General features: G+C 42.8%; 1 protein-coding gene across 2 annotated transcripts in view; it reads right to left on the reverse strand.

Annotated features, from left to right (window-relative positions):
- Positions 1-12,671, reverse strand: part of atp8b1 (ATPase phospholipid transporting 8B1) — an 85,130-nt gene that overhangs the window by 18,682 nt on the left and 53,777 nt on the right. For both annotated transcript variants that reach the window (XM_060935420.1, XM_060935421.1), the window contains exons 12-16: positions 10,077-10,267; positions 5,554-5,762; positions 2,873-2,916; positions 2,557-2,713; positions 1,991-2,179 (exon numbers count right to left, since the gene is read on the reverse strand). In XM_060935420.1, coding sequence (XP_060791403.1) covers positions 1,991-2,179; positions 2,557-2,713; positions 2,873-2,916; positions 5,554-5,762; positions 10,077-10,267 — 790 coding nt within the window. The remainder of the gene's footprint in view (positions 1-1,990; positions 2,180-2,556; positions 2,714-2,872; positions 2,917-5,553; positions 5,763-10,076; positions 10,268-12,671) is intronic.

Genomic DNA, 12,671 nt, shown 5'->3' on the forward strand with positions numbered 1-12,671 from the left:
AGAAACGGATCCAGGATGTTCCTCATTTTTTATTTAACACCTTATTTTAACATCCAACAACTCTGTTAGCAAACAGAGCACTTACGCGAGGCAGTTTGAACAATAAATAACAAATTAAAAAAAATAACCTTAAAATACCTGGCAGGAATGTATACAAATAAAAAAAATAAAGTGCCACAGTGCCGGTAATTTGCTTTTAAGAATGCATCTCACAGTGGTGTACAGTAATTTCAATTAAGGAAATGAACGTTTTTCTTGATGAAAACAAGCATTTCTACCCTTTCAGGTTTGAGCCCGTTTCTTTTGTCATCCAACGAAAAAAAAAATGATCTCATGCTTTGCTTTCCGCTTCGAACTGCTTCCGTGTTCAACTTTGCCGGCAACAGGCAGCCAATAACCAATAGCGTCTCCGCTACAAAGTGATGTCATGCCGCACGCGTTTATGTTGCTGTGTTGAGACAAGAGGTCTGGTCTCACTCTGTGCCAACGCATAGCTATTGATGTGTTAAAAATGAGAATATATTATATAGATATATATCCGATCCCTGATCGGGAGGCAATGCCCGATTCCGATCGAGTCTGAAACCATGTGATCGGGCCCGATTTCCGATCACGTGATCGGATCGGGACATCCCTACAAATAACATGCGTGAAATCGCTCGCTTTGTGCAGTCAAGCAGACAGAGGAAGTCCGTGTGTGCGTGCGCATGCACAGGTTTACCTTTGAGCGTGCACTGACTGTTCCATCGTTCTGACGCTAAACGAACAGCTGATCGCACCGAGGTGCTCGCTGAGCGCCGATATTTATTAGTTTGGTCCTGCGTTTCCTTTCCTTTGTATAGAACATAACGTCTTTTCTTCTCGCTTTCTTTCCGTTACTCTAGTCGGTCTTTCACGTTTCATTCACACACTCACGTCCTCCATTTTTCTCTCCTGTTTCAAATTTGTATCCCACAACGCCTTGCGCGAACAGGGAAAGCCCACCACCATGTGATGCATGACGTAGTATCTTGAATTGGGTCATGGTGAAGCAGGAAAAAATAGCGGAGAATTTAGGGCCATGTGGAGATAAATTCATTAATTGTTCTATTTAAAAAAAAAAAACTAATAAAATTGAAAGTCTGCAATTCAAATTCATAATTGGGTGACGAGGAAAATTCTTTTATGACCTACACTTGAAAAATCTGAAAGGCAGTCTAGCTTTAAAGTGCTGACACCGGAGACTCCTTGCAGACATGCTAAATGAGCATCTCCTGACAGAGAACGTCAACAGATAAACAAATAAAGACCTTTTGTTAGCCTGTTTACTGTATGTGGTGCGTCCACCACGCAAGCCGTTCCCATAGAAACAACAGCCAGAACTATTATCAGTGCTGCTGTTATCAAAATGCATTCTGACCCATCGGAGCTGAAAATTAAAATGAATAAGCGCTGTGATACAAAACGCAATAACATTTTACCAAGTCAGATTCTGCAATGAGATCTTCCAGCTCCGGTTGTTTCTTAAGATCCAAGAAAATCATGGCTCTGCCCCTAAAACAGCCGTTGTTTCACGTTTACAGTGATTTTAATCTACGAGCTACAGATACAGCAGGCTCTCGGTGCTTGTGGCTGGTGTGGGTTGATGAGGACAACAGCTCAAGTGCTGTGAAAATACTTGGGCTTTAAAGCAAATAAGCCTGGCAAGTCAAATCATACCAACACGGCAGTATGCAAAAGGTGTTCGAGAGCAGAACCGACCGTGGGCGCTAAAAAACCAACAAGTTTTGCAGAGCACTTAAAAGGACGGAAGTGTTGAAGTTGTCAGTGTCACTGAAGATGCAACAGTGCAAACGAGTGAGAAAAGGAGCAGATAAAGAAGCTATAAAGAGAAGTAGTAGTAGCAGCAGTACTGAGTGAGCCAGCAAGGAGTACAGTATATCGTATTTAAAACATGTTTATTTAAAAAAACAAAAAAAGGACGAGTAGTATGTATACGTGGAGCACTCACAGATGACAGACATGCGCTTTCGGTCGCTGTTGAAGTCGAGGAGAGCGAGCACCTCGTACGTGGTCTCCTTTCCCAACTCACTGATGGTGATGGAGTCCTGCGTACGCGACAGGAACACAAAGCCAAAACAGCGAGCCGCTGTGACCAAAGCACCTTCATCTGGAGACGCAGCCTGGTACACCAGATCGCCTGAGAAAGAACGCCATCATCGTTACAATCAGACGCATCACAGTCACTTTCACAAATATCTGACCTGATGGGGAAGCCATAGCCTAATGGTTAGAGAAGCAGCTTTGGGATCAAAAGGTGGCCGGTTTGAGTCCCTGGACCAGCAGGAATGGCTGAGGTCTGGATAAGAGCATCTGCTAAACACCATTAATGTAACGTAATGATAGAATGTTGTGAAGAACACTGAAAATGCGACCAAGGAACATTACTGTATCCCTGGAACATCTCCTTTTTAAAACCTTGCACCATCTCCAGAGCTCAAGCATAGTGTCTGTACAGAACTGAGTAAAAGCGTAAAATCGTTTTAACAGATTTTTAAACGTTAATGACTTTCTCACCATCCTTCTGTTCCACCATAACAGTGTGGCAAAGTGAGAGCAGCTTGAAGAACTCCAGCACGACCGGGTCCTTTTTTGAGCGGATGAGAGAAACGAGTTCACTGTCGAAGAACTGGAACTTTCTGTCCACATATGTGTTCCATCTGAAGTCAACAGGCTGCAGGACAGAGACGATTCAAATAACCATGAGTCTCCAAAATGGCTTTTCCAAACAGAGTACAATGTAAAAAGGTACTAACAAGTTACAAATCCCTTTGCGAAGATTTTTAAACTTATTGTAAACTCAGTAGTAGGAAAGTAATGAGATGGTCAGTACATTTGCACGGTCCAGGGCCACCCCGTCTTTATTTGTTGGATTTCCTGTAGATCAGATAAAAAAAAAGCCATGTTACTGCATAAAGCTCAGCTGATAAACATTATTATTCTATCCACATTCACTGGATATGAGCAATCGTGCACTCTGATTGGTTACTCTACTACTAGGATAATCAGCTCATATACCGGGAGTAGAGAAAAACAAAATGGCGGCGCGCATCAAGTCCGAGACATCACTCTATCATCAAGTGTTTAAAAGAGACAAAAATAGCTAAAAGAATATAGTGCCCCACCCCCCAAAAAATAATCTCCTGTTCCACACTCCAGGCCAGTTGGTGGCAGTAATGCACCTTTAAGTTGGTTTACCAACCGGCAAAAAATCCGAAAAAAGAAGAAATGAACATGTTGCTGAACCAACCAAGGTCGAAATAAAAACTCTACTCGAAAACAAAACTCCAAAAAAAAAAAAAAGGAATGAAAGTATTTGATAGTAAGAACTTTTTTTTTTCAAGAATTATGCCATTTTTCACAAATTGCTCCCGTCATTTCACTGGGTTGTTTACATTCTAAGAGGAAAAGATTTTGTTGGATATTTTGTATAAAAGGGGGCGGCACAGTGGTGTAGTGGTTAGCGCTGTCGCCTCACAGCAAGAAGGTCCTGGGTTCGAGCCCCAGGGCCGGCGAGGGCCTTTCTGTGTGGAGTTTGCATGTTCTCCCCGTGTCCGCGTGGGTTTCCTCCGGGTGCTCCGGTTTCCCCCACAGTCCAAAGACATGCAGGTTAGGTTAACTGGTGACTCTAAATTGAGCGTAGGTGTGAATGTGAGTGTGAATGGTTGTCTGTGTCTATGTGTCAGCCCTGTGATGACCTGGCGTCTTGTCCAGGGTGTACCCCGCCTTCCGCCCGTAGTCAGCTGGGATAGGCTCCAGCTTGCCTGCGACCCTGTAGAAGGATAAAGCGGCTAGAGATAATGAGATGAGATGAGATTTTGTATAAAAGTTTTTATTGATCGAATTTACAAAAAATAAAGAAAAAATCCGAGTCCTCGTCTCCAATTTATGAGTCTGAATGCAGTTAATGCACGATTTCAAGTCCGAGTCATCAGTGCTCAAGTCCAAGTCAAATCACGAGTCCTTAAAATTAGGACACGAGTTAGACTCAAGTTCGAGTCCTGGACTCAAGTACTACAAGCCTGTGCTGAACCAACTGAGGATGAAATAAAAACACTACCCAAAAACAAAACCCCCAAAAATACACACACAAAAAAAACCCAAACCCAACAAAATATGGAATAAACAAAATATGAAATAAGTTTAATGGTAAGAATGTATTTTTTTAAAATTTTTCAAAAATTATCACATTTTTTTACAAACTGCTCCCGTCATTTCGCTGGTTTGTTTACATTTTGTCGCACGTTTTGTATAAAAGTTTTTATTGATCGAATTTGCAAAAAATAAAAATGCTCTGTTTCTCAAAATCCAGTGAATATCGATAGAATAAAACACTTATTCCACTCAATCTCGTCGTACATGGCTTATAGATGACTCAGTGCTACGCGCCTCGTCAGCCATCAGCTCATGTACGACTCGATTTTGTGGAATAATTTAATTGTTTGACCTCTTGTGATTATTGCCCCTTTTCCACCAAAGCAGTTCCAGGGCTGGTTCGGGGCCAGTGCTTAGTTTGGAACCGGGTTTTCTGTTTCCACTGACAAAGAACTGGCTCTGGGGCCAGAAAAACCGGTTCCAGGCTAGCACCAACTCTCTGCTGGGCCAGAGGAAAGAACCGCTTACGTCAGCGGGGAGGGCGGAGTTGTTAAGACCAACAACAATCGCAAGACCGCGAAAGACTGCCATTTTTAAGCGACGAGAAGCAGCAGCTGTACAAACGCAAAGTCATCCATTATTATTGTTGTTGTTGCTGCTGCTGCTGCTTCGGCGTTGTTTTTGCTTCGATATTCGCGCCAAGGTTTATGCAAACGTAGCGACGTAACTGACATATACAGCGACGTAACTGACGTGGCTTCCCTTAGCACCGCGACCTATGGAAAAGCAAACTGGTTCTCAGCTGGCTCGCAAGTTGAACGAGTTGTGAACCAGCACTGGCCCCGAACCAGCCCTGGAACTGATTTGGTGGAAAAGGGGTATCTGTGACTCAATCAGTGGTAACTGAATTACTCAAACTTTAGCCGGACGAACTGTCCTGCAAAGAGACACAATATTACTAGTGTGCGACAGTATCTCAAATACCCATCCCCCTTAAACATATCGTGACAAATACCCCAAGGCCCAAACAACCACACGTGACCCGAGATCCAGGGATGAAGCGTCTTATTAAGCTCAAACTCGAGTTAAGCTTTGCAAACTGACCTTCATTTACTGTAAACACTGTGCAGGTCTGAGCAGGCTGAGGATGAGGTAAGTGTGCACACACTGCCCTACGCTTGACATTTACTACATCAAGCAGCAGTGTCTTATTCCTTTGAATAATTTATACTCGGCAAATAAAAGGTTCCTGTTTGCCTTTCCAGAAGCTCTTGAACTGTGAGCTTACATGGCATCAGCAAGGTGTCCCGGCTCTCGGAGTTCAAGAGGAATTATCACTCAGCTGCGTGACCAACAGCGCTTATCAAACACAGAAGTATTAAAGCATTTAATCCCTTGCTGATGCTTCAATACTCTTACCAAATGTGCGCCCGCTGATGTTGCACTTCTTGAAGGCCATGATGTTTTGTGTGAGAGTGCCCGTCTTGTCCGAGAAGATGTACTCGATCTGGCCGAGCTGCTCGTTCAGGGTGGTGGTTCGAGCCTTGGCTGGCGTGTCCTTCTCAGCATAGTACATCTGTAGATCCCAGTTTATGAACTTACTCTGACCCAGACGGATCACCTCCACACTGAGCGTGAGATAGAGGGATGGGAGGAAAAAAAGAAGAAAAAAAAAAAAGAAGATCAGACATTAGGGCTCAGCAATATGTAAGCAATAAAACACGTTTTGGGTGTGATGTTATAGGAAAATAATCAACAATGGGGTGGTGGTGTGATGAAGTGGAGATCATTTAAATAATATTGGCTGGCTTTTTTTCATGGTATATCAGATATATTCCATTCAGCTAGCATGATACTGAACGAGTTGAAGACGAGTAGCTGAATGGAATACATCTGATATACCATGAAAAAAAAGCCAGCCGCTATTATTATTATTATTATTATTATAATAATAATACATTCCTTTTGGGCGGCACGGTGGTGTAGTGGTTAGCGCTGTCGCCTCACAGCAAGAAGGTCCGGGTTTGAGCCCCGTGGCCGGCGAGGGCCTTTCTGTGCGGAGTTTGCATGTTCTCCCCGTGTCCACGTGGGTTTCCTCCGGGTGCTCCGGTTTCCCCCACAGTCCAAAGACATGCAGGTTAGGTTAACTGGTGACTCTAAATTGAGCGTAGGTGTGAATGTGAGTGTGAATGGTTGTCTGTGTCTATGTGTCAGCCCTGTGATGACCTGGCGACTTGTCCAGGGTGTACCCCGCCTTTCGCCCGTAGTCAGCTGGGATAGGCTCCAGCTTGCCTGCGACCCTGTAGAACAGGATAAAGCGGCTAGAGATAATGAGATGAGACATTCCTTTTGGGTGTTCAATGCATCTTTCTCTTTCAAAATTCTCTCAAAATCTTCCATATTTAAAGCTATACTGCCTTTCAGACACACACACACACCCCAATTTTTTTTTTTTTTAGTTGACCCAAAGCTACTGAATTCGAATCACAGACTTCCGGTTTTATTACTTTTTTTTCCTAAAAGAACAATTAATTCATTTAGAGCCCCCTTGGCCCTAAATTCTCCGCTATTTTTTCCTTGCCTCATGTCAAGATACTACGTCATACATGACGTGGTGGGCTTTCCCCGTTCGTGCAAGGCATTGTGGGATACAAATTTGAAACAGGAGAGGAACATGGAGGACCTGAGTGTGCAAATGAAACATGGAAGACTGACTAATGGAAAGCGAGAAGAAAAGACGCTGTATTGCGAGGGAAAGGAAATGCAGGACCAAACTAATAAATATCGGCGCTCAGCGAGCACCTCGGTGTGATCAGCTGTTCGTTTAGTGACAGAATGATGGAACTGTCAGTGCGCGCTCAAAGGGAAACCTGCGCATGCGCACACACATGGACTTCCTCTGCCTGCTTGACTGCGTGAAGCGAGCGATTTCATGCACATTATTTGCTCAGGAATCCCCTCAAATTAAATAACTTCCCAGCCACAGAATGGCCTGTTTTTAAGATATTACAAAAATAAACATGTATCACAATGGCCAAATTTTAGAGGGAACTAAACACCGATTTTATGAAATCGAAAGGCCGTATTGCTTTAACGAAGTAAACCTGGCGGCCATGTTTGTTTACAAATCGTCACAGTCGCTCACTAGTGTGGAAGTTTTACATCTCTGACGTGTGACGTCATGTTGTCTTGACAACCATGCAATATCGTAAACCATATTCATTCAATGCTCATTCTCCATTGGGTAGAGTGACATAATACACGTGCAATAAACGATACGCTAACAATATTGTATGCTACCAAACCAAATGAATGAAACCTGCTAGAAGGGAATCGAACATGTTTTTATTCCATCGAAAACGGGTCCTGCATGCATAATAATTTTGTACATCATCCTCAAGTGTCCGATTCTTCTTATACGACTTTCCAACTTGAATTATTTTTATTTAACATAAAAACGGAGGTGATTATAGGAAATCATGCGCTGATTGGTTGAGAAATTCAGACTATTTCTTGATGATCACCTTGAGCGACTTGGCAAAATGGCGACCGATCACTTTGTCACCATAAATGATGAAAGAAAACGCTGTTCCTAAAAGCATTAAAGATGCTACGAAGTTTGGTCTAAAACTGTTCAAAGGGAAGGTGGAATTGTAATTTATTTTATCAATTTCAAAACAAAGTATTTTATGTGACTCGGTGTAGATAAGTAACAAGCCTGCGCCGCACCATTATGACATTTACGTGCCGCTTTTGAAGACTGAAAAATTAAGATTTTTTAAAAAATAAATCACCTGTGTATTTATACTAAAGCAATTATCCACCTCAGGCTCCGTGAATAATAACCGAGTTGAAGTCGAGGTTATTATTCACTGTTATTCACACTTCACCTTCGGCAAGTAATTGTTAATTACTAATCAACAACACATCATACGTTTTATTTGTTTATAGTTATGCTTAATGTTGTGTTAGCGCCATTATGTTACTGTCCATGTGCCTGCAAAAGTTTACACACCTTGTGGGTTTTAAAAGGAGAAAAGGAACCTGGTCCATCCATTTTATAATTTCTTTATTAAAAAAAAGTATATTTTAAAAAATTGTTAGAAATGAAATGTCACTGCTTCATGAACAAGACGTCATTCGAAAAACCAACCAGAGAATATTCTAGATAAACATTTTCCTTGACCTTCCTTCAGATCGCACTTGAACACGGCAGTGAAGAATTCACAAGTGTGTCTACGTTCAGCATTTATTATTTATGAACATTTACAACCCCGATTCCAAAAAAGTTGGGACAAAGTACAAATTGTAAATAAAAACGGAATGCAATGATGTGGAAGTTTCAAAATTCCATATTTTATTCAGAATAGAACATAGATGACATATCAAATGTTTAAACTGAGAAAATGTATCATTTAAAGAGAAAAATTAGGTGATTTTAAATTTCATGACAACAACACATCTCAAAAAAGTTGGGACAAGGCCATGTTTACCACTGTGAGACATCCCCTTTTCTCTTTACAACAGTCTGTAAACGTCTGGGGACTGAGGAGACAAGTTGCTCAAGTTTAGGGACAGGAATGTTAACCCATTCTTGTCTAATGTAGGATTCTAGTTGCTCAACTGTCTTAGGTCTTTTTTTTGTCGTATCTTCCGTTTTATGATGCGCCAAATGTTTTCTATGGGTGAAAGATCTGGACTGCAGGCTGGCCAGTTCAGTACCCGGACCCTTCTTCTACGCAGCCATGATGCTGTAATTGATGCAGTATGTGGTTTGGCATTGTCATGTTGGAAAATGCAAGGTCTTCCCTGAAAGAGACGTCGTCTGGATGGGAGCATATGTTGCTCTAGAACCTGGATATACCTTTCAGCATTGATGGTGTCTTTCCAGATGTGTAAGCTGCCCATGCCACACGCACTAATGCAACCCCATACCATCAGAGATGCAGGCTTCTGAACTGAGCGCTGATAACAACTCGGGTCGTCCTTCTCCTCTTTAGTCCGAATGACACGGCGTCCCTGATTTCCATAAAGAACTTCAAATTTTGATTCGTCTGACCACAGAACAGTTTTCCACTTTGCCACAGTCCATTTTAAATGAGCCTTGGCCCAGAGAAGACGTCTGCGCTTCTGGATCATGTTTAGATACGGCTTCTTCTTTGAACTAATAGAGTTTTACCTGGCAACGGCGGATGGCACGGTGAATTGTGTCCACAGATAATGTTCTCTGGAAATATTCCTGAGCCCATTTTGTGATTTCCAATACAGAAGCATGCCTGTATGTGATGCAGTGCCGTCTAAGGGCCCGAAGATCACGGGCACCCAGTATGGTTTTCCGGCCTTGACCCTTACGCACAGAGATTCTTCCAGATTCTCTGAATCTTTTGATGATATTATGCACTGTAGATGATGTGTTCAAACTCTTTGCAATTTTACACTGTCGAACTCCTTTCTGATATTGCTCCACTATTTGTCGGTGCAGAATTAGGGGGATTGGTGATCCTCTTCCCATCTTTACTTCTGAGAGCCGCTGCCACTCCAAGATGCTCTTTTTATACCCAGTCATGTTAATGACCTATTGCCAATTGACCTAATCAGTTGCAATTTGGTCCTCCAGCTGTTCCTTTTTTTGTACCTTTAACTTTTCCAGCCTCTTATTGCCCCTGTCCCAACTTTTTTGAGATGTGTTGCTGTCATGAAATTTCAAATGAGCCAATATTTGGCATGAAATTTCAAAATGTCCCACTTTCGACATTTGATATGTTGTCTATGCTCTTTACTGTGAATACAATATCAGTTTTTGAGATTTGTAAATTATTGCATTCCGTTTTTATTTACAATTTGTATTTTGTCCCAACTTTTTTGGAATTGGAGTTGTACATCAAATGTTAATATCCTCCTTCTTCAATTTCACATGTAAAATCTAAAATAAATATATTTACCTAACGTAGAGTGAGATGGGCACCATAGTGTTGAGGACGATGATGTAACCCCAGAAGGTGAGGAAGCCCCTGTAGGGTGCCGTCTGGTTTAGGCCATCGTACAGATACCAGGCCTTCGAGCCGATTTCCCCGTACCAGAACGAGTGTCCGATCGCCAGGCCGGCGCAGATCAGGATCAGCATCACAAAGATCTACACATGACCAAGACAACAGCCAGTTTACTCTCTTTTTATAACATTAATTGCATGCAATAAGCAGAGAGGAAAAGGGTTTTCAGCTGAACTTGTTCATGATCTTAACCAGGAAATGCAGGAAGATGACAGAAGTTTGAAGTTACACTGTTACACCATTAACACTGAACTCCCCCAAAAAAGTGCTTATAATCTCTAACTCAAGTACATTTCCAAATCCTGTATGCGGAAATCCATGCCAAATGATTAAACTACATTACGCTATGTTATGAGTGCGAGTGAAAATATAAACCCATCCGTGGTTCTGTGAAGTTTAAGACAATAACAGGACATGGTTTACTAGATCAACATCCTAATGAATGGGACTTCAAAATCATGTCATAACCAAAAGCTAACAGCATTCTTTCAAAAAGTAACAGGATGGAAATTTTCTTAACCGCATGCACTACGTGGTCAAAAAGTTTACAGACACCTCAGCATCACACGTCCATCTGTCCTCAAACATCCCAATCCACAATCACAGGCGTTAAAGGAAAAGGCAACTTTTGTACAAAACCAGGTGTGTAATAGGAGAAAAACATATACGTAATCAATTCCGTTAATTATTTCTGTTATATATCGAACATGAAAAAATATTTTTAACTTTGAAATCATGAATTGACACAGAGGAGTCGAAGTTGGAGGAGTCAGCCATTTTGAGATTGGGGGCAACTATAAACCAATCAGAATCTTTCGTTAATGCGCCTCCCTCTGATCTGTGACGTCACTGGGCCCATGAAAACAGTGTTTACAAGCAGATCACTGTGATTAGGAGTCCCGGCGGGTGGCTTGTATTCGATTCGTTTATATCCCGACCTTGTCAGCTGTCAGATTTATGTTCATGGACCCGGTAAGCTGGTAAATAATTTTTTTTTTTTCTTTACCAAATTCTAACAGAAAACGAGAGCGCCCGAAAGGGAAAACCGAGCCGAGCCGCTTCACGCATGCGCAGTAGGCTTGGTAGGACAAATCCAAATAGGAGTCATTCAGGATTCAGCCATGTTTTTGCTCCGTGTTTTTACTCAACCAAAGTTATACAGTATTATGAGCTTTAAGTTGCATAAATAAAACCATTTGGTGAAACTTTGAAGAAGCGGTTGTACTGGTTTTTTACCTTATTACCATGAAGCACTGAAGAGTTCTTTTCAGTGGTGGGCCGCATGACGTCACGCAGTAGATCAATATGGTGGAATGCATCTTCGCTGAGCTCAGCGCAAGCCCATATTATTAAAAGTTAAAAGATACTGTTATGCGGTCTGTTCTTTCTCTATAAATTCCATGATCGATTACTTTATATATTTATCTATCTATTTGTGGTGATTTTGTACAAAAGTTGCCTTTTCCTTTAATACAACGGGACATGATCCTTCCTTTGCATCTACAGCTGTTCTAGGTGTCTCCTTTCACTCATCTCTCTCTCACACTCATTCATGTGTGTCTCTCTCTCTCCCTCTCATGTCTATCTCTCTCGTGCTCACGTGCGTCTCTCTCGCATGTCTCTCTCGCGCTCATGTCTCTCTCGCATGTGTCTTGCTTGCTCGTGTGCGTCTCTCTCGCGCTCGTGTGTCTCACTTGCACTCACGTCTCTCTCGCATGTCTCTCGCTTGCTCATGTCTTTCTCTCTCGAGCTCGTGTGTGTCTCTCTCTCTCTCTCGTCTCCCTCACGCTCATTCATGTGTCTCTCTCTCTCTCTCCCTCTCATGTCTGTCTCTCTCGTGCTCATGTGCGTCTCTCTCACATGTCTCTCTCGCGCTCATGTCTCTCTCGCATGTGTCTTGCTTGCTCGTGTGCATCTCTCTCGCGCTCGTGTGTCTCACTTGCACTCACGTCTCTCTCGCTCGCTCATGTCTTTCTCTCTCGAGCTCGTGTGTCTCTCTCTCTCCCACCCTCATTCATGTGTGTCTCTCTCTCTCCCTCTCATGTCTGTCTCTCTCGCGCTCATGTGCGTCTCTCTTGCATGTCTCTCTCGCGCTCATGTCTCTCTCGCATGTGTCTTGCTTGCTTGTGTGCGTCTCTCTTGCGCTCGTGTGTCTCACTTGCACTCACGTCTCTCTCATGTCTCTCGCTCACTCATGTCTTTCTCTCTCGAGCTCGTGTCTCTCTCTCTCTCCCTCCCTCTCATGTCTGTCTCTCTCGTGCTCATGTGCGTCTCTCTCGCGCTCATGTCTCTCTCGCATGTGTCTTGCTTGCTCGTGTGCGTCTCTCTCGCGCTCGTGTGTCTCACTTGCACTCATGTCTCTCTCACATGTCTCTCGCTCGCTCATGTCTTTCTCTCTTGAGCTCGTGTCTCTCTCTCTCTCCCTCGTCTCTCTCACCCTCTCATGTCTCTCTTTCTCACGCTTGCGTCTCTCTCGCATGCGTCTTG

The sequence above is a fragment of the Neoarius graeffei genome, chromosome 12 (assembly GCF_027579695.1).
Source record: "Neoarius graeffei isolate fNeoGra1 chromosome 12, fNeoGra1.pri, whole genome shotgun sequence".
In the NCBI taxonomy this organism is placed as follows: Eukaryota; Metazoa; Chordata; class Actinopteri; order Siluriformes; family Ariidae; genus Neoarius; species Neoarius graeffei.